Source organism: Arvicola amphibius, chromosome 2 (assembly GCF_903992535.2).
Source record: "Arvicola amphibius chromosome 2, mArvAmp1.2, whole genome shotgun sequence".
NCBI classification, from domain to species: domain Eukaryota; kingdom Metazoa; phylum Chordata; class Mammalia; order Rodentia; family Cricetidae; genus Arvicola; species Arvicola amphibius.
Window position 1 is genome coordinate 28,137,278 of NC_052048.2, and position 23,673 is coordinate 28,160,950.

At 38.6% G+C, this 23,673-nt stretch overlaps 1 protein-coding gene and 1 pseudogene across 7 annotated transcripts in view; one reads left to right on the top strand and one right to left on the bottom strand.

Moving 5' to 3' along the window:
- The window catches only part of Erc1 (ELKS/RAB6-interacting/CAST family member 1), a 327,887-nt gene that overhangs the window by 17,819 nt on the left and 286,395 nt on the right, over positions 1-23,673 (top strand). For 6 of the 7 annotated variants that reach the window (XM_038318227.2, XM_042054451.1, XM_038318230.1 and 3 more), the window contains exon 2: positions 3,864-4,686. In XM_038318227.2, coding sequence (XP_038174155.1) covers positions 4,018-4,686 — 669 coding nt within the window. In that variant the 5' untranslated portion in view covers positions 3,864-4,017. The remainder of the gene's footprint in view (positions 1-3,863; positions 4,687-23,673) is intronic. The other variant, XM_038318234.1, reaches the window with a different exon arrangement.
- On the bottom strand, positions 6,014-15,469 carry LOC119806409 (annotated as a pseudogene).

Here is a 23,673-nt window from a genome sequence, read left to right on the forward strand (position 1 = left end):
ATCTGTTTGACAATGTATTTGTCATGGTGAGACTGTTGATAGAACTTACAATTAACTTGATTAACTGATAAGAATTATTAAAACCTGTAATCCACCCAATTTGTTACTGAGTTACTAACCCTTCTATAAAAGGGAGAAATGATAACAGTGGCAAGTATTATGATTGCACCTTTAATTCCATATTTTGTTCCTACCAGAGACCCTCTTTCAGGTTGCTATACCCTTGTGGTGGTGCTTTAGCCAGTGTGCTGTATGTAGTTCCCGGTCTCCAGTAGATACTGAAGAGTCAGAGTAAGCTTGTATAATCAGGCACATGGCTTGAACAAACCTAGTTTTACTAAGTTGCATGCAGAAAGTGGAACAAAGATGTAAGTTTTCTTTAATGTGTAAGTTTCTTTTCTGTTTTTAAAGTCTACTGTTCATAGAAATATTAGCAATCACTGTTCAGACTTCTGTCATTGGTCATTGATTACCATGAAAATTAGTGCTGAATGGTCCTTATTTAATGTTTTAGTTTACAGTGAGACTTTTTAAAAACAATAGCAGATTGATGGTGGTGGTGGTGGTGATGGTGGTGGTGGTGGTGGTGGAGGTGGTGGAGGTGGTGGAGGCGGTGGAGGTGGCGGTGGCGGTGGCGGTGGTGCAGACTTTTAATCCCAGCACTCGGGAGGCAGAGGCAGTCTGATCTCGGTGAGTTCCAGGACAGCTAGGACTGTTACATAGAGAAACTCTGTCTTGAAAAATCAAACAAAAAACCAAGCCAAAACAAAACAAAACAAAAAAAAACCCATGAAAATAATGCTTTCTTATTTTGTTAGACAAGACACTGTCTTATACCTGGTACTGACCTTCAACTCTCAGCATCTGCCTCAGCCTACCAGATGATTTTTTTCTAACAAAACAGTTTTTTTTTTAATTTTTTTATTATTTTATGTGTAGCCATTGGAAACAACTTGGGGTTATTTCTTTCTTTCTACCATATCTCTGAGATTGAACTCAAATTGTTGGATTTGGTGGAAATCACCTTTACTCAATGAGGTGTCTTCACTAGCCCAGATTTTTGTTATACTTTTGATTTTGCTACACACTGTCATCTCCAAAGTTTACCCTTGAGAATTACACCATCAAATCACAAAAATTTCAGAAGGAACTAGCAAAATGGCTTAGCAGGTAAGAGTGCTTGCTATGCAAATATGAGTACCAGAGTTTGGATTCTCAGCATCCAGGTAATTGCTCACCTGCCTCTAATCCCAGAACTCTGGAGACAAGAGTCAGACGGTCCCTGGAATAGACTGCTTAACTAGACTAGCCAATTCAGTGAGCTCTGGGTTCAGGTGATGCTTAACTAGACTAGCCAATTCAGTGAGCTCTGGGTTCAGGTGAGAGATCCTGCCTCAGTATGTAAGGAAGAGAGTAATCAAAGAAGATAACATATCAACATATGGCCTCTACAAGTGTGTGCACATACATCATGCATCCATGCACATGCAAACATTGCATGCATACAAAAAAAAATCACAGAAAAATTCTTAGCTAGCTTTGGCCACTTGTGACCCAAGGGTTGGAATTATAATGTGTATATGTGGACACATGCATGTTCATCACTTTGTATACTAGTGATTTTATTGTATGCATTCTTCCACAACTTATCTTTCTATTTTATAGTATATTGTAAATGTCTTTGCATGTCAGGTAAAGATAAGCATATTTAGGGTTTAGAAATAACATGATTTATTTAAAACAGCTTCTTGTTGGAAATTTACATTCTTGCTGGTACAAATGATACAGTAATGAGCATCTCTGCAGATTTACCTTGGGGCCTATTAAACATGAAGACTACTTTAAAAAGTGAAACTTGTAGATGTTGGCCATGATGGTACGTGCTTGTAATCCCAGCTCTTGGAAAGTGGAAGGAGGAACATCAGGACTTTAAGGTCATCCTCAACTAACATGACAAGTTAGACAGATTAGAATACATGAGATTCAGTCTCAGAACACAAGCAAAAAAGCAAAACTTATGAACTGGAGCCGTAGTTCTGTGGTAGAGTTCATGCTTATCATGTGCAAGCCCTGGCTCTATCTCCACTGCTATATAAAAAGTTGAAGTTGAAATTTTTTTTAAAATGGTAGTTCATTTCAAATTTTAGTTCTGCCAAATTGTACTTCACTATGATCTTTAAATCTTTTTACATAGAACTTAAAATGAATATTTCTTGACCATAGCAATTTTATAGCTTTTTGAGAAAACAGACTCTTCCAAAAATTTTAAATACAATGTTTAAAATGCTTAACTCATTTTCAGATAATAAATGATAATCACTGAGGAGTATAACCTAGCACAGCAGGTTAGTCTAGTGACTCTGAGGTTAGACCAGAATTTTAATGCCAGTGCTTTAACTAGTTAATGGTAGTCTATTACAGTTTTTTGCATCTTCTCGTAAATGTCTCATAGCACATTTACATGAGCCTATTCAATTATAATTAATTTAAGGTAGGTTACTCTAACATGTTGCTGTTAAAACATTTTCTAGTTCCATTTGTCTTAGGAGTATTTGGTGTTTTCTCTGGGAAGATGTTTTTGGTTGTAGAGAGCTATTGGAGGAACGAGGAAGAGATTGCTACTTGTAGTTCCATGGTTCGCTTCTAGCTTTTGTAGGAGGAGTGAGAATTCAAGGGTCCATACAGTTGCTATGTGTATATTAACTTTGGATACACTCCAGGATTCTGAGTAAGAGAGTAAGTGTATCTGTGGTTGGGTTATGTGTTGGACGTTTATATTTTTTATGACTTAGAAGCATTGTGGTGGCATGGTAGTACCCAAGCTTGAGTTCAGTTTTGTTGTTCTATTTTGAGAACTCATGGAGACCAGGTAATATATATGAAAAGTGGTATTTGGAGTGTTGTGAAGTGGCTTAGATAGCAAAGAGTTTGACACCCTCTGCTGTTAATCTTTCACCTAAAACGTCACATTTGATTCCATGTTTATGAAAAGTCCAGAGTAGGCAGAGAGAAGGTGTGAAGTAATGATTGATTGCCAGGGCTTGGGAAACTGTGAAGTGGTAAGTGATTGGTTTTGGTGTGTAACATTCCTTTTAAAAAAATATTTAAAATTTTTTTTATTGTTTTTATTAAGCTATATATTTTTCTTCGCTTCCCTCTTTTCCTCTCCCATGGTTGCCATGCTTCCAATTTACTCAGGAGATCTTGTCCTTTTCTACTTTCCATGTAGTTTAGATCCATGTATGTTTCTCTTAGGGTCCTCTTTGTTGTCTATGTTCTCTGGGATTGTGAATTGTGGCTGGTTTTTCTTTGCTTTATGTCTAAAAGCCACTTATGAGTGAGTGCACATGATAATTGTCTTTCTGGGTCTGGGTTACCTCACTCATTATGATGTTTTCTAGATCTAGAGTTCCTTTTTGATGTTCTGCAGGATGAGGGGGTTGTATAGGATGGATGGGGTTGTGAACACAGTTGAACTGGATCTGAGGGTTCTGCATTTAGATCAAATCAACCAATGATGAAAAGTATTATATTAATGTTTATATATTGATCTCATATATGACTAATATATTGAGTTCTTTTATTAGTTCTGATAATGTATCCAAGTATTGATATTTATACATTGATCTTATGAGAGTAATAGTCTGAGTTTTATTGTTCAGATGTGTGTTACTTTGTAATTATCAGTTGATACTCTCATGTTTTCAGTTAGAAAAACATTGCATTATGGGTAATGTGATTTTTTTTTTTAAAACTCTGAGAATACTAATGAAAGGAGTCTTCCCCAAGTAAAGGTAATAGAACATTTCTGACAAGGGAAATATTTATTATTGGGGATTTAATGTGTGATCTTTTCATTACAGATATGGCATAGGATATTTCTTCAAGATTGGACAGCTGGTGACCTGCTATTTTTGATAGCCTTAAGCTGACTCTATAGCCATAGAGAAACCTCACGGAATTACGTAGTTATTTTTGCTTTACACCATTTCTGGCACCTAAGTTCATCCTGCAACCATGTATGGAAGTGCTCGATCAGTAGGGAAAGTGGAACCAAGCAGCCAGAGTCCTGGGCGATCACCTCGGCTTCCACGGTCCCCTCGCTTAGGTCATCGGCGAACAAATAGTACAGGAGGGAATTCTGGAAACAGTGTTGGAGGTGGCAGTGGGAAAACCCTTTCAATGGAGAATATACAGTCCTTAAATGCTGCCTATGCTACATCTGGCCCCATGTACCTAAGTGACCATGAAAATGTGGGTTCAGAAACACCTAAAAGCACCATGACACTTGGTCGTTCTGGGGGACGCCTGCCTTACGGTGTTAGGATGACTGCTATGGGCAGTAGCCCCAATATAGCAAGCAGTGGGGTTGCTAGTGATACCATAGCATTTGGAGAACATCACCTCCCTCCTGTTAGTATGGCATCCACTGTACCTCACTCTCTTCGTCAGGCAAGAGATAACACCATCATGGATCTGCAGACACAGCTAAAGGAAGTACTAAGAGAAAACGATCTTTTGAGGAAGGATGTGGAAGTAAAGGAAAGCAAACTAAGTTCTTCGATGAATAGCATCAAAACCTTCTGGAGCCCAGAGCTGAAGAAAGAGCGAGCCTTGAGAAAAGATGAAGCTTCCAAAATCACCATTTGGAAGGAACAGTACCGAGTTGTGCAGGAAGAAAATCAGGTTAGTTTCGTTTGTACATTTATCTTTATGGGTTGAATCCATTTATATAAATGAAACAAGGGATTCTTTTCCATCCTGTCTTAGATTTCCCCATCTTTGTTTCTTTATTTTTTATTCTTTTTACTTTAGAATTCTGTTTCTACTTTCTTAGTTTTTTTCCAGATTTTGGTCCTGTACATGGTCCACAGGTATGTTCAAGCAAAATACTTACACACATAAATTAAAACAAACAAAAAATCTTAAACCGGTCGGTGGTGGCACAGGCCTTCAATCTCAGCACTCATAATGCAGAGGCAGGTGGATCTTTGAGAGTTCAAGACCAGCTTGGGGTACACAGAGAGTTCTAAAAAAGCAAACAAAAATTCTTAAAAATTTTTGAGTACTGCCTTGGCTACATAGTGAATTCAGGGCTAACTTGGGATTATATATTGAGAGCTTGTCTCAAAATTAAAACCCAACAAACACAGGGCTGGAGATGTAGTTCTGTGGAAGAGTAGTTTCCTTGCATGTGGAAGGAGATTCTTGGACCTGTCTTGCTGCCTTAGATTGTTTTGAGTGTTCCAGGGTTACAGTTTCATGAGTTATTACCTGTATTGGAGTGGGCTTTTTGCTGACACAATTACATTTGAGTCATCTTTACCCCTGTAAGTAATCCCTCACACATATTCTTGTAAGTAACTTTCGTAAAAAAATTTATTGGTTCACCAAAGTAAATAAATAAAAGGTTCAATATGCTTTTAAACAAAGTCAATTTAGCATTCTTCCCCTATATATGTAGCTTAGGATGGCATGGAGCTCTTCTGTCTCCACCCTAAATGCTTACGTAGCCTTGTGTTAGCTTGCCTGACCACTAGTCTAAGGTGATCTTTTCAAGAGTAGCCTCTTTGTCTCTCAGTCTCTCTCCCTGTCTGTACAGAAATTTAAAGCAAATTTGGTATTAAACAAAGATACTATTGAATTACCTACTCATCGATATGCCTTGCTGAAAATATAATGACCAGTAAGATAGTTTTATTGTCTAGTGACTTGGAAATGTCTATTTTATTGAGGAAAAACACTACTAGCATTTTTTAAATTTTGAAATAGATAAAGTATTTTCTTATGTCTATGCTTTAGAAAGTATGGGGGTTGGGAGAGAAATCCAGTGCAGTATCCTTTCTCCAATTATCACACTACATTAAAAGGCAAAATATTTAAACTTTCAAGAAGACAGTTATGGGTACTTCCATTTTTCTGGAAAAGAAACAGTCCACAGGCTTTTCATGCCAAGAAAACCTTTATGTGCTGAAGAGGGTGAGCACTGCTTTATCTGGGTCCACCCTGTGCTCTAATTAAACACCAGTGCACACCAGTGCACACCAGTGCACACCAGTGCTGGCAGAGACATTCTTCCCGCACCACTGTAATTACCACAGAGTTCTAAAATTGGTTAACTTCAGTTCAAAAAACAAAGGGTGCAATTTTAAAGACAGTACAGTGAGATACAGAGGCTGAGAATGTTAATTAATAGATTATAGTCAGCTAGTGGTAGGCCCCTAATTATATAGTGCATTCATTATCCTCTTCGTAGCTCCCAGAGGTCAGACATCTTTCATTTGTGAAGAAGACTAGTTTATTAGACTTTATAGCAATTAAATACATTTCTCTATTGCAGCTTGAGCCTGGGGATTTTGGTCCATTTTAAATGTTTGATCTGATTGAGCTGGGTCCAGAATCCTATTAGTATAAAAACATATTTGCTTAAGATTGCTTGGTGTGCCTGCTTCATTATTATGGCATTCTCGTAGAAGCTTGTTTCTAAAATAAAAATTCTCAGATGTTTTTATATCTTGGACTCCTTCTGTTACTTTACTTTCAGATAGCTGATGATTGGAGAGCTAGGAATGTGTGTATGTGTGTGTGTGTGAGTGTGTGTGTATGAGTGTGTGCACGCACACATGTTTGCGTATGTGTGTATATCCATATATGTTTTGACAGAGAAGTCCATTTCTTCTAAAAAATTATGACTAAGGAAGACTTTAGTGTGAGCTTGATGGAGAAGAATGAGACCTCTTTGTGAGATTTGTGCAGTTGCAGAGCTAGTGAGAAGCTTTTGGATAAGTTACAGATATTTTATTTCAATCAGCTACTGTACTTTTTTTTAAAGGGTTGTTTGTTTATGTATGTGAGTTCTGTGCCTGCATGTAAGCCTGCACACCAGACGAGGCATCAGATCCTATTAGACCATGTGGCTGCTGGGAATTGAAGTAAGGACCTCTGGAAGGGCAGAGCAGACAGTGTTTTTAACCTCTGAGCTATCTTTGCAGTTTCTTACTTTCTTGATTATGCTTTGTAAGAGTTCTATGTGTTGAATTTAGTTGGATGCTCATTTTAAAAATGTTTATTTGATAGTAGAGGAGGTGACTCAGTTGGTATAAGGTAAGAGTTAAGAACTCAGTTTGATCCCTATATCCCATGTAACAGCTGGGCATGGTGAGGTGCACTTGTAATTCCAGCACAGGAGACAGCTTGCCGCTCAGCTAGTCTGGTGACATCTATAAACTCCAGGTCTAAAGAGAGATGTAGTCTCAAAAAATGAGGTTGGAGAGTGATTCTGGAAGACATCTGACATCAAGCCTTAGCTTCGGTACGAACACATGGATATGTGATGTGCTTGCATGCTTGCATGCTCACATGCCTACACATTCATGCACACACATACACAAAATAATTATTTTAATGCTCTTTCACTGAAATTTTGTTTGAACAGAATATTCTGTTTAATATTTTAGGATATCAAGTGAAAGTGCCTTTAATTTTTGTTTTGTTTTGTTTTTTGCTTAGATTTTGGGCGTGTGTGCAGATACGCGTGTGCCATGGTAAATATGTGGAAGTCAGAGGACAGCTTTTGGGAGCTGATTTTCATTTTTCTTGGTGGGTTTTGAGGAGCACACTCAGGATCTGGAGATGAATTCTTTTGCCTGCGGAACCATCTAGATAGCTCTAATGTTTTCTTTTTGTACAGAGTATTTATTATTTTTAAAATTTGATGCTTCTTTTCTTCTATCGAGGTGCTCAGGTTTGAACCCAAGGTCTTCTATATGATAAACAAATGCTTTACCACTAAGCTATACCCCTAGCCTAGGTTTTGATTTTGGTTTTAATTTTATTAGTCTTTGCATGCATAGAAATATGTAAGTGAACATGAGACATTTCTTCTTATATTTACTTACCTGGAATGTGGTGGGATAATTGGGAAAAATAATTCAGTGACTCAAAGTTGCATAAATATCTGTTATGGTTTACTTGTAAGGATATTATTTTCCAGAGACTTGGAGTTCCTTAGTCTGTTCTTTCTCCTTTTGAATTCCATGATATAATCTAGTGTGAGATTCTTTTTAAAATTTAATTTTTGTTCTTTGGTTTTCTGAGACTGGGCCTCACTATACTGGTTTTTGATTTTCCTACTGGGCATTGAGTGCCAGGGTTTTGTTTGTGCTGAACAACTGCTGTACTGTTGACTTACAGCCCACGAGTGGTTTCACACAACACAACAGAATTGTTTTTAAGGATTTGCTAATTTATGATAAATTTTCAAAACAGCAGCTTAACTATGATTTGGAAGACTTTTTATTCTCTTTTGGCAAGAAGAATCAGGAAATGCATTTAGTCTTTAGTCAGAGTAATCTTTATTTTTTATAGTACTCAAGATCAAGGTGGCCAGCCATTTGGGGGGCAAGCACTTTATCTCTGAACCTTTCCCCACCCAGCTATAGTAATCTCCTTCTATCATGTAAATTCCAGGAGCTAAACTCAAGTTACCATTCTTTTTTTTTTTTTAAAGATTTTTTTAAAACACACACACACACACACACACACACACACACACCACCTCACAAGTGTGCCTGGTACCTGTAGAGGTCAGAAGAGGTCAATGGATTCCCAGGAACTGGATTTAAAGATGGTTTTAAGCCATCTTCATGGGTGCAGGGAACGGCATCTTGGCCCTTTGCAGGAGCAAGAAGTGAGTGCTTTTGACCACTGAACATCTCTCTAGTTCCCAGGTTGACCAGTGTTCGTACTTTCGAATCATCTTGCGGTGCTAGTTTAGTAATGCTGACAGGGGAGTCACAGTTTCATTTTACTTTTCAAAGTCACTCTGTGCCTGGCACCCGACATCCTCCTAAGAGTGCTGTTTGTGTTCATAGGTGTGTTGGAGGTCTCTACAAACAGTGGTTTACACAAGCAGTGGCTGAAGAACTAATGAAGAGAAATTAGCTCTAACAGTAGGAAAATTAGTGCAAATATTTGGGTTTTAGATTTGGAGTCCTTGGAGGAATATATTTTCTTTTTTTAAAAAAGTCTTAGCTGGGCGGTGGTGATGCATGCTTTTAATCGTAGCTCTCGGGAGGCAGAAGCAAATAGATCTCTGTGAGTCTGAGGCCAACCTGGTCTATAGAGAGTTCCAGGATAGCAGGAGCTACACATCTTGAAAACTGAAAACAAAATTCTTTATGGTTCATTTATTTTTTTCCAAAATTGGAATTAAATTCATACACAAAATACCTTAATTATAGTTAAACAAGTTTAAAACAAAGATACATGGCCAAGTAAAATATGCCTGTTACAAATTACATTAGCATATGAATTAGGAAATGTTAATAAAATGTTAGTTTTAGATATTTATTAAATATTATTCTTGAGTTTCAAAAATCTTTAAAACCAATGTAAAATAAATTTGTACAAATTAGCTGGTATTTTGGGTAATCTTGCAGTTTATTAAAAATGAAATAAATGCTAGTAGACACTTATGCATGATAGTTTCCTGAGGATTTCTGTTCATTTTTTTAAGTCCTTCCACCTTGCCCAATATGTTTAAATATTAACAAATACAAAACATCATTTTTCTATGGCATTTTAAGCCTTAAAACATTTTACATTGTTAGACCAAAGGCTTCAGTGGACTGAGAGCTGTATAAAAGGGAAATGTGTGTGAAATACATGTAGATAAGACAAATGGCTTTACCTGCTAGATTAGGGGCAGAAATGCAGCTTCTTAGCATTGAGGCAAAGCCAGTTGCACCTGGGTTTTGCAGAAGTCCATGCAGCTCTGAGAGGACCGTCTGTCTGTTCACTAGTACGAGTAGCACCTTGAACTCAAGGGAGCTGCTGTGCCTTGCCAGCATCTCACACAAATCCTGAAGGTACCACAAGCCATTCGCAGTTCCTAGGTGAGAGAATACCCTTCTGCAACAGAGAGCTGCTGTGAAGAAGTCTGCCCCAGCAGGCAGCATGCACACCGAGGCAGCACCATTGGCCTGTCTTTCTGATGATCCACCACATCCGGAACCACTGGGCACATCATCATGTTTTCCCCGATCAGTCTCTGACACTTGTCTCCTTTGAACAAGCCAGTCAGTGTTTGAATTTCAATTTTGGTGTAATATGTATAAATGTGGTTGCCTCCACCATGGCTCAGAAAGACACAAGAAGCCACTAGTATCTACATGGCTTGAAGTTGACATATCGTGAATTTTGGCAGTGAACTTTGGGATCATTAAAGCATTTCACTTCAATTCCTAGATCTGAAAATGTTGGGATCGGGTTGTCCCTGCCTTGGAGTGGTGTCAAGTGCAGAAGAGCTCTCTCTTGTGTTTGAAGACTGTGCAATTCTTCACCTCTTCTAGCCCGTCTTGTACTGTTCTGCCGGGTCAGACATTTCCCTTTTGTAGAAGGCATCTCTTTCTGTCCTGTTTTACTCTCATCTGTGGGAAATCCCCGGGATATATTTTCTTAAAAAGCTTTATCTATTTGATGGAGGCTTCAGTTCATGGCAATGCTTCCCCATCATTGGAAGTGGCTAGAGCCCTTTGACAGCTGTCACGTTTGCTGAGTCATTCTGCTCTTAAGCATGCCTGAGTGAAGTAAAAGGATACGTGGGGATAAATAGAAGTTTGCCTCACCCCACGCCTGCTTACCCCTTTGCTTTCCTTCTTGCTTCCTCTTAAAAGTTTTTTTTTAACATTAAAAATTCATTTTACTGTTTTCTTTGTGTGTGAATGTCTATTTGTGTGTACATTGCACACACATGCCACAACATGTGTGCACAGGGCAGAGGACACTTGAAAGAGTTGGTTCTCTTATTTCTACCATTGAGATTCTAGGAACTGAGCCTAGGTCAACAGGTTTTGTGGTAGGCACTTTTACATGCTGAGTCATCTTGCCCTCCCCCCAGCTTTATTGAGATATAATTTTGAAAGTTATTATTTCTTTGTTTCTTAATCTGATTCTTGAGAAGAAGAGTTTGAAGAATGTGGTAGTAATTGGCCTAGGGAGTTCTTGGACAATGTAATGAATGACATAAATGGCTGTTTGAGAGAAGGCATAGTTGCTGCCAGCAGAGGTGACAGGAGGAAAGATGACAGGGAAGGTCTATGGAGAGGGTGAACATTTGTGAGATATTTTTGGACAAAGACTGTCAGCAAGAGGGAAATGTTTTGTAGCATTATTAACAACAAAGAGAGGACTTAGAGAGTGGAGCGGATTAGAATAAGAAACGGTGAATTTAGTTAAATATTTGAATATAGGTTTTTCGTAAGCTTTTGGAAATACTGTGACCAATGGGTGTGACCTCAGGTACTTTGATGTGAATACTGTAATATGATGTTGATGTCAGGGAATTTACTGGAAGTGCAAAAATAAGAGGCTGCTGTCTGCTCCTGCACCTGAACAGCTGGAGGAGGGAGGGAGAAGTAGAGGCTGCTGTCTGCTCCTGCACCTGAGCAGCTGGAGGAGGGAGGGAGAAGTAGAGGCTGCTGTCTGCTCTGTACCTGAGCAGCTGGAGGATGGAGAAGTAGAGGCTGCTGTCTGCTCTGCACCTGAGCAGCTGGAGGAGGGAGAAACATTAGATGGTAGAGCCTTACATGGATTTTTTTCACCCAGATCTATTTTTTTGTGTTTTGGTTCAATAAATTATGTTATTTTTCTTTGAAGGCAGATAATCTCTGACAGTCTCTGAACTTTCTGAAAGTTACTGTGCACTATAAAAAGTTAAGTCCGTGTGTCTGTGGCCCTCTCTCCTAGTCTTTCATTCTAGCCAACAAGTACAGTGGAGTTTATGTGATGAACTAGGAGGATATTTCTGAAAAAGAGAAATATTGCAGAAAATGTGCCTTCAGTGAAGAAACAGTTTTGTATTGGAAATGTTCTGTTCTTCCTTTACAGACAAAATTAGAAATGCTTTCATGAAATGACTTTATGCTGCCATGTGCATCTCTAAAAATACTCATTGTTTTCTGTCTGAAATTGGGAAATTAATCCTTAATACACATTAAATACTTTCACTTATCCTTGTTACTGGCAGTAATGTTCATTGAAAATTTCTCTTTAAGATGGGTGTAGTTTTGTGCATGTCTTTAGTCCCAGCACTTGAGAGGCAGAGGCAGGTGGATCTCTCTGAGTTTGAGGCCAGCCTGGTCTACAGAGTGTGTTCCAGGACAGCCAGAGATGTTAAACAGAGAAACCCTGTCTCACAAAACAAAACAAGCAAGATATATTTTGTATATATTGTTTTTGTTATATATATATTTTAATATATTTTATATTATATATTTATGTTTATTATATATTTGCAAAAACCATATAAATATATTTGTTACACTAAGTAGGAGAATTAAACATTTTTTATAAAAATAATGACAATAATTATACTTTTAAAAATGTTAGTATAAGTAACATTTTAAAAATATAACTTTAACAATTTTAAAATGTTCAAACTTCTGCCATGTCTGGCATGGCAGAAAGAGCTGTGATAGCTCATGTTCATTTATTTAGTGTCTTGTAATTTGTCTTAAGCTATATGAAAAAAATAGACCTCATGCAAATGAGTTATCAGAAAAGGCAGTGTCTTTAGATAATTGATTTTTTTTTGAGATAGGGTTTCTGTGTGTAGTTTGGCTCTCCAGGAACTCTCTCTGTAGACCAGGCTGGCCTCAAACTGTCAGAGATCTGCCTACGTCTTCTGGGATTAAAGGCATGCACCACCACTGCCCAATTTATAACTGAGGATTTTTAAGAAAATTCAAAATTCAACAAGTAATAATTTTTTTGAAATATACCTTGTATAGCATAAAATATGTTGAGACTGAACATATAATTCAAATTTACTGAGTCATACAACCATCATCGTATCATAATCCAGTTTTAGGTTCTGGGACTGCACTCAATGGTAAAGCGTCACCTTGGTTTGGGACCCGCACTGCTGAAACACCAGACAACAAGAAGCAGTTTAACTCTGTACAAGTCTCATGGTAGTTTCTTAGAGTTGCAGTTTTAATCCTAAGCCATCATTGGCCAATTAGCTTTCCATGCTTTGTTATGCTAAATGCTTTGGTTTGCCTTGTTCTTGGAAGGATCTAAGGTTTTACTTATCCCCAAACTAGTGATAAAGTCCTTGGAGCTCATCTTTTTAATGTTTTGTGTGTATTTAAAATTTTAAATTAAGATTATTTATTACTTTGTATGTATGTGTGCAAGATGTGCTCTCTCTGTGTGTTTATATATATAAGCACCGCAAAGGATGTAGAGATAGAGGGGGATATTCATTTCTGGACAGTGGAGGCCTGTTTTAGCAAAGTAACTATCAGAAAGTGTTCTAAAATTCTACAAGTGAAAGAGCTCAATTTCAAGGACTCTGAATACTGGCACACAAGGTACATTGAGACACTCTTCTTGAGAATTTTGACCAGTACCCATTTATGCTTGGCGAACACAATGTCATCTTCTCTGTGGCATCAGGCTTAGAGTTCTGAGTCATTGCTGAGTTAAGCTCTGAACTGCGTTTCTGTTAGTTATCTTAGAGGAATTCTCTGAGATCTCATTCATTTCGATTGCATTGCCCAAATTTAAGATTCATTCTTAAAATCAAGTTGCTGAGAATGATAAATACATGGCTATTAAAATTCTTTTCAAGGTTGTTGGGATAAAACTCAGCCCTTACAGGTAAAGTGCGGTCTTCTTGTAAGTTTCACCAGTTCTGTTTTAAGAATTTATTTATTTACTTATTTTGTGTGTGTTCGTGTGAGCTGGAGAGCACAGACATGTACATGCTGTTACATATGTGTAGAGGTCAGAGGACAACATTTTGTGAGCCATTTTCTTTCCTTCTGCCTTGCTTTGAGTTAGGGTCTTTTACTGTCTGTGTCACTGCTGTACTGTGTGTGCATATGCAAGCTTGCTTCATACGTGGGCTTCCCACTGACTTTCCTCTCTGCCTCCCATCTCACATAGAGTGCTAGGATTATAGATGCCTGCCACCCTCTGGCTTAAATTTACATGGATTCCAAGCTCAAATTGCTCACTTGCTCTATCGGTAGGTACCTTTTTCTGCTGAACCATCTCCCTGGACTTTATCAGTTTTTAAATGAGGGCAATAAATTTTTAATTGTTGCAGTGTTTAAGTGAGAGTAAAGGAAATAATATGTGTAAAATTGTGGACAAGACGCTGGGTGTGGAGTTGTGTACCTTTAATTTCAGCACTTGGGAGGCAGAGGCAGGTGGGTTTCTGAGTTGGAGGCCAGTCTGGTCTACATAGTGAGACCCTGTCTCAGAAAACAACACAAAAAAGCTTGGACATAAAAAGCTGTCTGACATAAATATGCAGTCCAATAAATGTTTAGTTGATCAAAGAGTTAAATATCACGTGAATATAAATTTTATGTATTTTTCAACTACGAATGTACCTTATAATCTGTTAGAAGAAGGTCGTCAGTAGCATGGGGCCTATGAGGCCTTTTAGAAAGTGGGTCACAATGCTTAATAAACATTGTAGATAACTAATGTGGATAGCAGGTCAGCCTTAATATTCCTGAAGGAATTACCAGGAACTTTGAGTAGGGTAATTAGTTTGCAGGGTTTTCAGTTACAGTGATGTTCATTATTTAACATTTTTATTTCCATAATGACTCATCTGTGAATTATAAAGTGCTTTCCCAAAAGGAATGTAATACTGCTGGAATTTTTTTTCCCTGCCCAAAGTGTGTGTTGTGTTCTGTTCTACCATCTCTCCCTCCTGTAGTAAGGAGTTTCTGGCTGGTTATTTAGGGACTAAACACTGCAAATAATTTCAACTATGTGTCCTTGTGTGAAGAAAGCTTAACCTCCTAAAGGCCATGGAGAGTTCTTTAGTATCGTCAGCATCCAGTGCTCACTCTGCCGTTTTAAACTGTTAGATTTTTCCACTCCTTTTCTTTTTAAACTTTTAACAAAAGGTTTTGCTGAAACCGTTTATAAATGCATACCATTGAAAAGTAAACCATGTTCACATTATTCTAATTATTTGTTTTGTTTATATTAAAACTGACTTTCCTTGTGACAGACACACCTTGAGTTTTATGTATCTTGCAGTAGTTCTATCCATGAAAATGTTTTTGTAATGGTACTGTTGCCAAATGTGTGTCTGGGTTGATAAGCATTTTAGATGCTGCTGATAACTACTCTAGAGCACTTGCAGATACACTGTAGACCCTTTTTGTTTTGGTCTGTGTTTGTGGGTGTGGTGTATAGATGTGTTCATGTAGACTTGCACATGTGTATGCTTTTATGTGGCGACAAAAGATTGACATTGGGCATCTTTCTCAATTGCTTTCTACTTTATTTTTAAGTTATTTATTTAATTTTTTGGAGGCAGGGCTGGCACATGATAGTGCATGTGTGGTACCCAGAGGACAACTTGTTCTCCTTCTGTCGTGCGGGCTCTGGGATGAGCTTCAGGCTTGGTGGCATATGCCCATGCCTGCTGGGCCATCTCTCTGTCCCTTCACCTTGTTTTGTTGCAGTAGGGTCTTTCATTGGATCTAGAGTCCACCTCTTTAAGTAGCCTCTCAGGCCAATGAGCTCCAGGGATTCACTTCTCTGCCTGCCCCTCCCCCCATGTAATCAAAACACCTATACACAAAAATTTGTAAAAATAAATTTAAAAAATTAAAATATTTATCAGAGAGACATCAGAGAGAGTCTGTGAACCTCTGTTGGGTTGCAGTTCATTCTTCAGTGACATAATCCTGGTGGGGAGGACCAGGGGGTGGGAAGTCAGAGAAGGTTATAGGTGGGATAGTAAGCCTTGCACAGACTTTGTCTTATGTAAGCAGGTTTATTAAGAAGTTTTAAAGTACATTAAGTGTAGAGACTGCATTAAAAGTCATCCATGTTTTAATTGAAGAAGTAATTCCAAGAATAGAATTAGGATTATGATAGGATCCCTCACTTTAGAGGGTTCATATTGAGAGAAGGGGTTGAGAGCATAGGAATCTGTTGAGATTTTTGAAATGTAACTTGAGTAGGTTAAGTATCTGGTCTCTGTCAGCAGAGGTCATTGTCACATGTCAGTACTTTTTCTTTTTTCAAAAATTTACTCTGTGTGTGTGTGTGGGGGGGTGGAGTGTGTAGTTATGTGCACGTTAGTCCTGGAGCCCCCAGAGGCCACAGGAGTCAGGTCCTCCAGGAGCTGGAGTTACAGGAGGTTGTGAGCCAGTTGATTTAGATATTTAATTCTGGTCCTCTTAATTGCTTTTAATTGCTAAGCTATCTCTCCAGCCTTTCTTTGCTTGTTTTAATTAGGCAGAGAATATCAGATCAACAGTTCCCAGACTTGATGTAGCATCTTTAAAAATATACACTTGTTTATCTTTTTGGTGTGTACATATGTTGCCGTGGTGTGCACAGTGTGCCTGGTGTGCACAGTGTGCATGTAGGCATCAGCATAGCTTGGGGGAATTGGTTCTCTCCTCCTACCATGAGGGTTACAGGGCTCAACTCAAATCACCAAGTTTGTTGGTAAGCAACCTCATCTAAAAAGCCTTTTCTCTGGTTCCAGATTTAATTATGCACACCAATAAAAATATATTTTTTTTTTCGAGACAGGGTTTCCCTGTAGTTTCTAGAGCCTGTCCTGGGACTAGCTCTTGTAGACCAGGCTGGCCTCGAACTCACAGAGATCCGCCTGCCTCTGCCTCCCGAGTGCTGGGATTAAAGGCGTGCGCCACCACCACCCGGCCTACCAATAAAAATCTTAAAAGTAGGAAGAAATAGGGAATAATGATAAGACTGGCCTGGCCTGAGTTTGTTAGATAGAAACTGCATTTACTGTTACTATTACTTTATGAAGGAAGAAATAGGGAATAGTGGTAAGGCTGGCCTGTGTTTGTCAAATAAAAACTGCATTTATTGTTACTTTATGAAAGAAAAGATAATAACATCAAAAGAGTTAGAATTGAATAAAGGATGGGTCTTTGCAAGAAAGTAGCTTTTAATATAGGGAGATAGGTGGCTAGTAGGTAGAATCTCTTGCTACAAAGCTTGATAACTCAAGTCCATTTCTGTGGCCTCTGTGCTGAAAAGAATTGATTTCTACAAGATTTCCCCCGACTCCCAAATGGATGGTATGGCATGAACGAGCTGACTGGAGCTCTCTCTCTCTCTCTCTCTCTCTCTCTCCCTCTCCCTCCCTCCCTTTCTGCCTTCCTCTCACCCTTTCTCACTTTCTCTCATATACACACTAAATAAATGTAATTAAAGTTGCAGTGGCAATTTCCTGAGGGCTTGGTGGGAATTTGGTTATGGGCTGGCTTTGAGAAGCATTGGTGTGTGTTGTAGGAGGCCATCAGATTATACTTAGTGGCCCTGGGGGAGGGGAGTTGTACTTCTGCAACTTCTGGTTTATGTTTAATTGGCAGAAAAGTCAAATTTGTGACATGAAGATTATATAAAAATTAAGTGTCTTTCAGACTTTATTGGAACAGTTGTGCTTATTCATGCATTGTCTGCTTTCACAGGAAGCTGGTAGAGTGCACGTGACCTTCACAGAGTATGCTTATTGACATAGTGTAGACAATAGTATTAATATGCTGTGCAGTGTCCCCACAGAAATGGGTCCTGCTTTATGTTCTCTGTATGAGGTAGGCAGTGTCTACTGTTAATTTATTGAAGTGGCAACTGAGGCTAAGAGAGGGTGGGTATCCATGGTGACAGTGACAAGTGGCAGAGACGGAATTCCAGCTCAGAATCCGTGCTCCACGGCTCTGTATAGTCTCAGGACACCTAGCATTTCTTTCCTTCCACACTGAGTGTTTTAGGAAAAGGAAAGATTAAAGTATCTGTATATTGTAGCTGCCCACAGTTACCCCTGAAGAATTCAACATTTATTACCTCATGATGTGTGAACATTTCATTTATTTTTGTTTGACTTCATGGGTTTTCCCCAGAGGTTTGTTGATTGAGTTGTTATACTTGGTGATATTCTATTTACTGAACTTTTGAACAATAAGTATATAATTTCTGAACCATGAAAGACTTCAGTTTTTATATCATTAGGATAATTAATTATCAATTTGGGCAAAGGTAACTTCTGTTCTGTACCCTTCTCATAAATAACATATTATATTATTTTAAGGAACATAAATTTACCTCTCGAGTCATCAACTTAAAGTAAAAACTTTATTGAAATGCACACAGAAGCCAGGAGTGTATGCCTTTGATCCTAGCATTAGAGAGCCAGAGGCTGTTGGATCTCTGTGGATTCAAGGCCAGCCTGATCTGCATAGTGAATTCCATGATGGGCAGAGCCACTCCAGGATCAAATAGAAACACCCTGTTTCAAAAACAAAACAAAACAAAATGAAATACATACCGAAGTAACAAAAAATAAAAATTTTAAATGTCATTCTTTATAATTAAAATTATTTTTTAATATTTATTTATTTATTTATTATGTATACAATATTCCGTCTGCGTGTATTCCTGCAGGCCAGAAGAGGGCACCAGACCTCATTACAGATGGTTGTGAGCCACCATGTGGTTGCCGGGAATTGAACTCAGGACCTTTGGAAGAGCAGGCAATGCTCTTAACCAATGAGCCATCTCTCCAGCCCCCTATAATTAAAAATTCTTATTTCTCTTGTTTTTTTTTTTTTATGTATTTATTGGTTTATTAACTGGTTAATTTTTTTTTTTTTTTTTTTTGGTTTTTTGAGACAGGGTTTCGCTGTAGCTTATCAAGCCTGTCCTGGAACTAGCTCTTGTAGACCAGGCTGGCCTCGAACTCACAGGGATCTGCCTGCTTCTGCCTCCTGAGTGCTGGGATTAAAGGTGTGTGCCACCATTGCCCGGCTGTTGACTGTTTAAATTTTTTAAATTTTGTTAGTATATTTATTTGCTCGAAACAGTTCTTTCAACAAAACAGTCCTATTATTGACTCAGATTCACTGTAAGTAGTGAATTTTACAGTGAACACCACAAGTGAGTCTGTGCAACAGACTGATTAAATTTTGTGGTGTGTGTATATGCATGTGTGTGTGTGTGTGTGTGTGTGTGTGTGTGTGTGTGTGAGAGAGAGAGAGAGAGAGAGAGAGAGAGAGAGAGAGAGAGAGAGAGAGAGAGAGAGAGCGTGTATATGTGTGTGCCATGGCGGTTATGTGGAAGTTAGAAGACAGCTTAGGAGTCAACTGTTTTCATCATGTGAGTTCTGGGGATCATACTCAGCTCATTGGGCTTGGTTGGTATCAAGCACCATCATCCACTGAGCTGTCTTCCTGGCCCATCTTTTTTATTTTGAGAAAATAAGGCTTGGCTTCCCTCCCCCCCTCCCTCTCCCTTCCCCCCTCCCCTCCCCTTCCCTCCCCTCCGTCCCTTCCTTCCTCCCTCCCTCCCTCCTCCCCTCCTCTCTCCTCCCCTTGTCTCTTCCCTGTTTCCTCTTTCTTCCCTTCCCCTCCCTTTCCCCCTCCTCTTCCCTCTCCCTTGCCTCTGTATTTGGATGCTGGTATTACAGGTTTGAGGCAGCATTCTCAACTCTGATCTTTAACTCCCTCCCTCCTCCACCCTTTCTCTTCTTCCCCTCCTCTTTGCTTTTAGGTTATTGCTTTTTAATAGATAGGGTTGCATTGTTGTAATTTTCTTCCTCTTGTCTATTCCATTCATAATTTATCATGAGTAAAATTTGAAAACTACAGACCATTAAATAGATAACTACAGTTAAAATCTAAAATTTGAGTGCCTAGATTGAGGTGGCTTGTTACAGTTCTTGTGACAGATGGCTTTCCCCTTTCCTTCCTCCTCTGTTTTTTTTTTTTTTTTTTTTTTTCCCAGAGAATAAATCCCATGTGTTTCCCATTTTGGCTCTAGTTGTTTTCTGCCTACTCATTGGCTTCAGAGGAACTTCAAATTGGATGTACTGGCTACTGGCATTGTAGCAGGAAATGGATACTAGGTGTGACTCCTTGTGCCAAGTGTTCATTTATCAGAAACATAGCAGCTTCATAAAATTAAACATTATTTCTTAGTTATTCTGAGTGAAGCTGAATTTTATTTCTTTTTAAGAATATACTTTTTAAAATTTATTTTGTTTTTACTTATTTGTGTATATATGTGTCGGTATGTGGGTATGTGCACATATGTGCAGGTACCTGTGGTGGCCAGAGATATCAGATCTCCTTGGAGCTGGAGTTCAGTGCGAGCTCTCAGTGCAGCGGCTCCTCTCCAGCTCCAGAATGGACTAGGAAACTGTTATTACACTTCTCTTTTGTGTATGTTTGCATGCGCATGTGCCAGAGTGTGGGCATGGATGTCAGAGGACAGCTTGTGAGAGTCGGTTCTCTCCTTCCACCATGAGGGGCCTGGGGATTAAACTCGGGTTGCCAGCTTGTGAACAGGTATCTACCAGCTGAGCCAACTTGGGAACAGGTATCTTTACTAGCTGAGCTATCTTTGAGGACCCTTAGCACATGCTTCAGTTGATGTTTCATAGTAAATATTTTTAGTGACATTTATTACAAAATAAGTTTTTAAAATCTGAATTTTACATAATCAGATATTTATGTTTTGTTGTGTTACAGTGTATTTGTTCAGGGCACTGAATGAGTAGACATAATTGTACTGACTAGTATGTAATGACAGCAGGGATTCTTTTGAGTTTATATTTGAGATAATCTTGTGTGGTTCAGGGTAGCTTTACAATCTTCTTGCCTAAGCCTTCTGAATGCTGGCATGAAGGTGTTTACTAACTGCCATGCCCAGCCATAACAGGAGTTTACTATTACAGAGACTTGATTGTTATAATTGATTCTGTGATGTACAGTATTGAACTTTAAATTTATATTTGATGTCACAACTCTCAATTTATGAGTATTTGCCAAACTTTCAAGTTAAACCATTGAGTGATTGCTACTGCTGCCACCACTGCCATGCCTCCTCTTTTTAAATTTAATTTTATTCTTTAATTTTTTAAGACAGGCTATCCCTGTGTAACCCTAGCTGTCCTGGAGATCTGTCTGTCTCTGCTTCCTGAATACTGGGAAGCACCACCATATCCTCCCTCTCTTTCATTTTCTTCTGTCTTACTTTTCTATTGATATGAAGAGAAACCATGTCCAAGACAACTTATAAAGTGTTTAATTTGGGTAGGGTTAGAGTCCATGGCCATCATTTCAGGGAACACGGATGGCTGCAGGAAAGAAGGGCATATCACTGGAGCAGTAGCTGGGAGCTTCCATCTTGTTCTGAAAGTTGAAGTGAGGGAAGGAGGGGAGAAAAGAGACACAGAGACAGACATTGGGAATGGCTTGAATCTTTTAAACCTACCCCTAGTGACACACACTTCCTCCAAAAAGGCCACAACTTTCTAGTCCTTCCCAAACAGTTCTGCCAGCCGAGGACCAAGTATTTGAACATAATGAGCTATGGAGAACATTCTCATTCAGACCGCCACCCCCCCCCCCCCCCTGCTTTACAGGTTAGCCTCTGTGGCAATTTCCTGCCAGTTCCTGAGTGCTAGATATGGCTCCTCGTAGGCTTCTCTTTTAAAATATAATACTTATTATTTTACTGTGGTTTTTGTGTTTCAATTGGATGCCTTACCCCCCTTTTAAATTTATTTTGTACTTTGACTATTTGGCTAGCAAATGAATGTACTTAATCTTGGAGAGTTCATAATTCAGCAGTTAGACAAAATGAGTGTTAGCTGTTTTTCTCATGGTGTATCACTGCATGTTCTGGGAATACATTGTGATTGTGTATGTGATTTCCCAATGAGAAGAAGGAAGAGATCTAATTGCATTCATTCCTATAAGATGCCTTGGTATTTCAACACAGCATTGTCTAATTAGTATGTCAGTACGTATGCATTGAGTGCTTACCATGAATGCCAGCTAGCATGCTTGTTTTTTGAGGGAAGGAAAGCAGGGAGAAAGAGGAACAGATATGTACTTAAAGAGTTTAGAACCACGTGAACATGGAATATGCATATTGTGTTTATAAACAAGATTTTTTGGAGCAGTCAAATTCCAGAGTATTTTGACATGGGTACTTCAACAGTGGAGTTATCTATAAGTTGAAGCTGTTTCCTCACATAGGCATAACTTTTTAAAATATGAGCGAAATATTTAATGTTAAAGATTTCCTTGAACTTCATGTTTTACATATAAGAATATAAAATTAGTATATCTGAAAATATATATTTCCCAGAATGTTGGTACTTTCATATTACTGTAATTTGGAGATATTCATTATCCATTAGAGGGAACATGTAATATGTGTGTGTGTGTGCGTGTGTGTGTGTGCGTGTGTGTGTGTGCGTGTGTGTCTTAGAAGTAGTATAGCTTCATTATAGCATCATTTTATCACAAACTGTGAGATCAGTAAGCTCAGAGATTACTGATCCAAGGAATGCAGAGAGATTCCCGATCTATACAATGAAGATAATACTGTATCATGAGTGAAATGTGGGATTAAATAAATTAAGATTCATGGAGCATTTATATTGGGAATTACATGTGGTAAGTACCAGTTCCTTGTTACTATCTTCACTGTAGTCTCTCTTGTAAAGTTCATATTGATACAGAAACCCAAAAAGATCTTTTGTCATATAATAAATGAATTTGTCATATTGTAAAGTAAAATATGCCAAAGACTAAGTCCATACATTTATATGTCATTACAATCCAAAATATCAGAATTAATCACTTAGAATTTAGTCTGTTTTTGACTGCTATTGAGTGAGCTGTAATACTTACTGTTTAGAATAATATATGGGTCGTAGTGGCACATGCCTTTAATCCCAGCACTAGGGAGGTAGAGGCAGGTGAATCTCTCAGTTTAAGGACAGCCTGGTCTACAGAGTTGAGTTCCATGATGGCCAAGATTGTTACACAGATAAACTCTGTCTTGAAAAAATAAAAAATGAAGAAAACAAACGCCCCCCAAAACCCCAAAAACCCAAAACAAAACAATACCCCCCCAAAGAATAATAAACATGATGGGTGGGGGTAAACTTACAGAACCTCTTGTTCATATTTCTTCACAGTATCCCTTACAAATCACATAATATCAGTGTTAACTTTATATTGATTGGCTGTTTGTTCTATTTTAAAGTTATTATTTTTTATGATAGACTTTTCACCATTAAGAAATTTTTGAATTGAAGTATCCTGCTTTTGTGTAATACTTGATATATGTATATCTTAGGATTTGATTTCAGTTTGCAACTAGGTTAAACAAATCTATTTCTCTTCCAGAATAATGATATGTAATAGAAAAAGGTTTTATGAAACAGATGTTTAGTGGTCGGGGTGGAGCATCTCACGTCCGGCAGCTTCCACCACTGTTGCTTTCCTGACTAGGGCAGATATTCCTGTTGGTGCTGTGATGGCTCCATGAGCCTAGCAGTGCAGGGTTCCTCTGCCAGCGTGTGTGTGAGCCAATGACACAGCCTCATTCCTCATGTCACTCAGCTCCACCCCAGCCTTGGGTGCTTTTGGTCAATTGGTAGTCTGGATCACCGGCCTTTGCTACCTACAAGGGAATGTAGGAGTTTGTGAGTTTTCACTTTTACATAAAGCAGAACTCATAATGGATGTTATTGTTATTTAATACTTATTTTGTGTGGGATGAGTATTTTGCCCAAGTGTAGTACAAGCACTCTGTGCATGCCTCGTGCCTGTGGAAATCAGCAGAGGGTGTCAG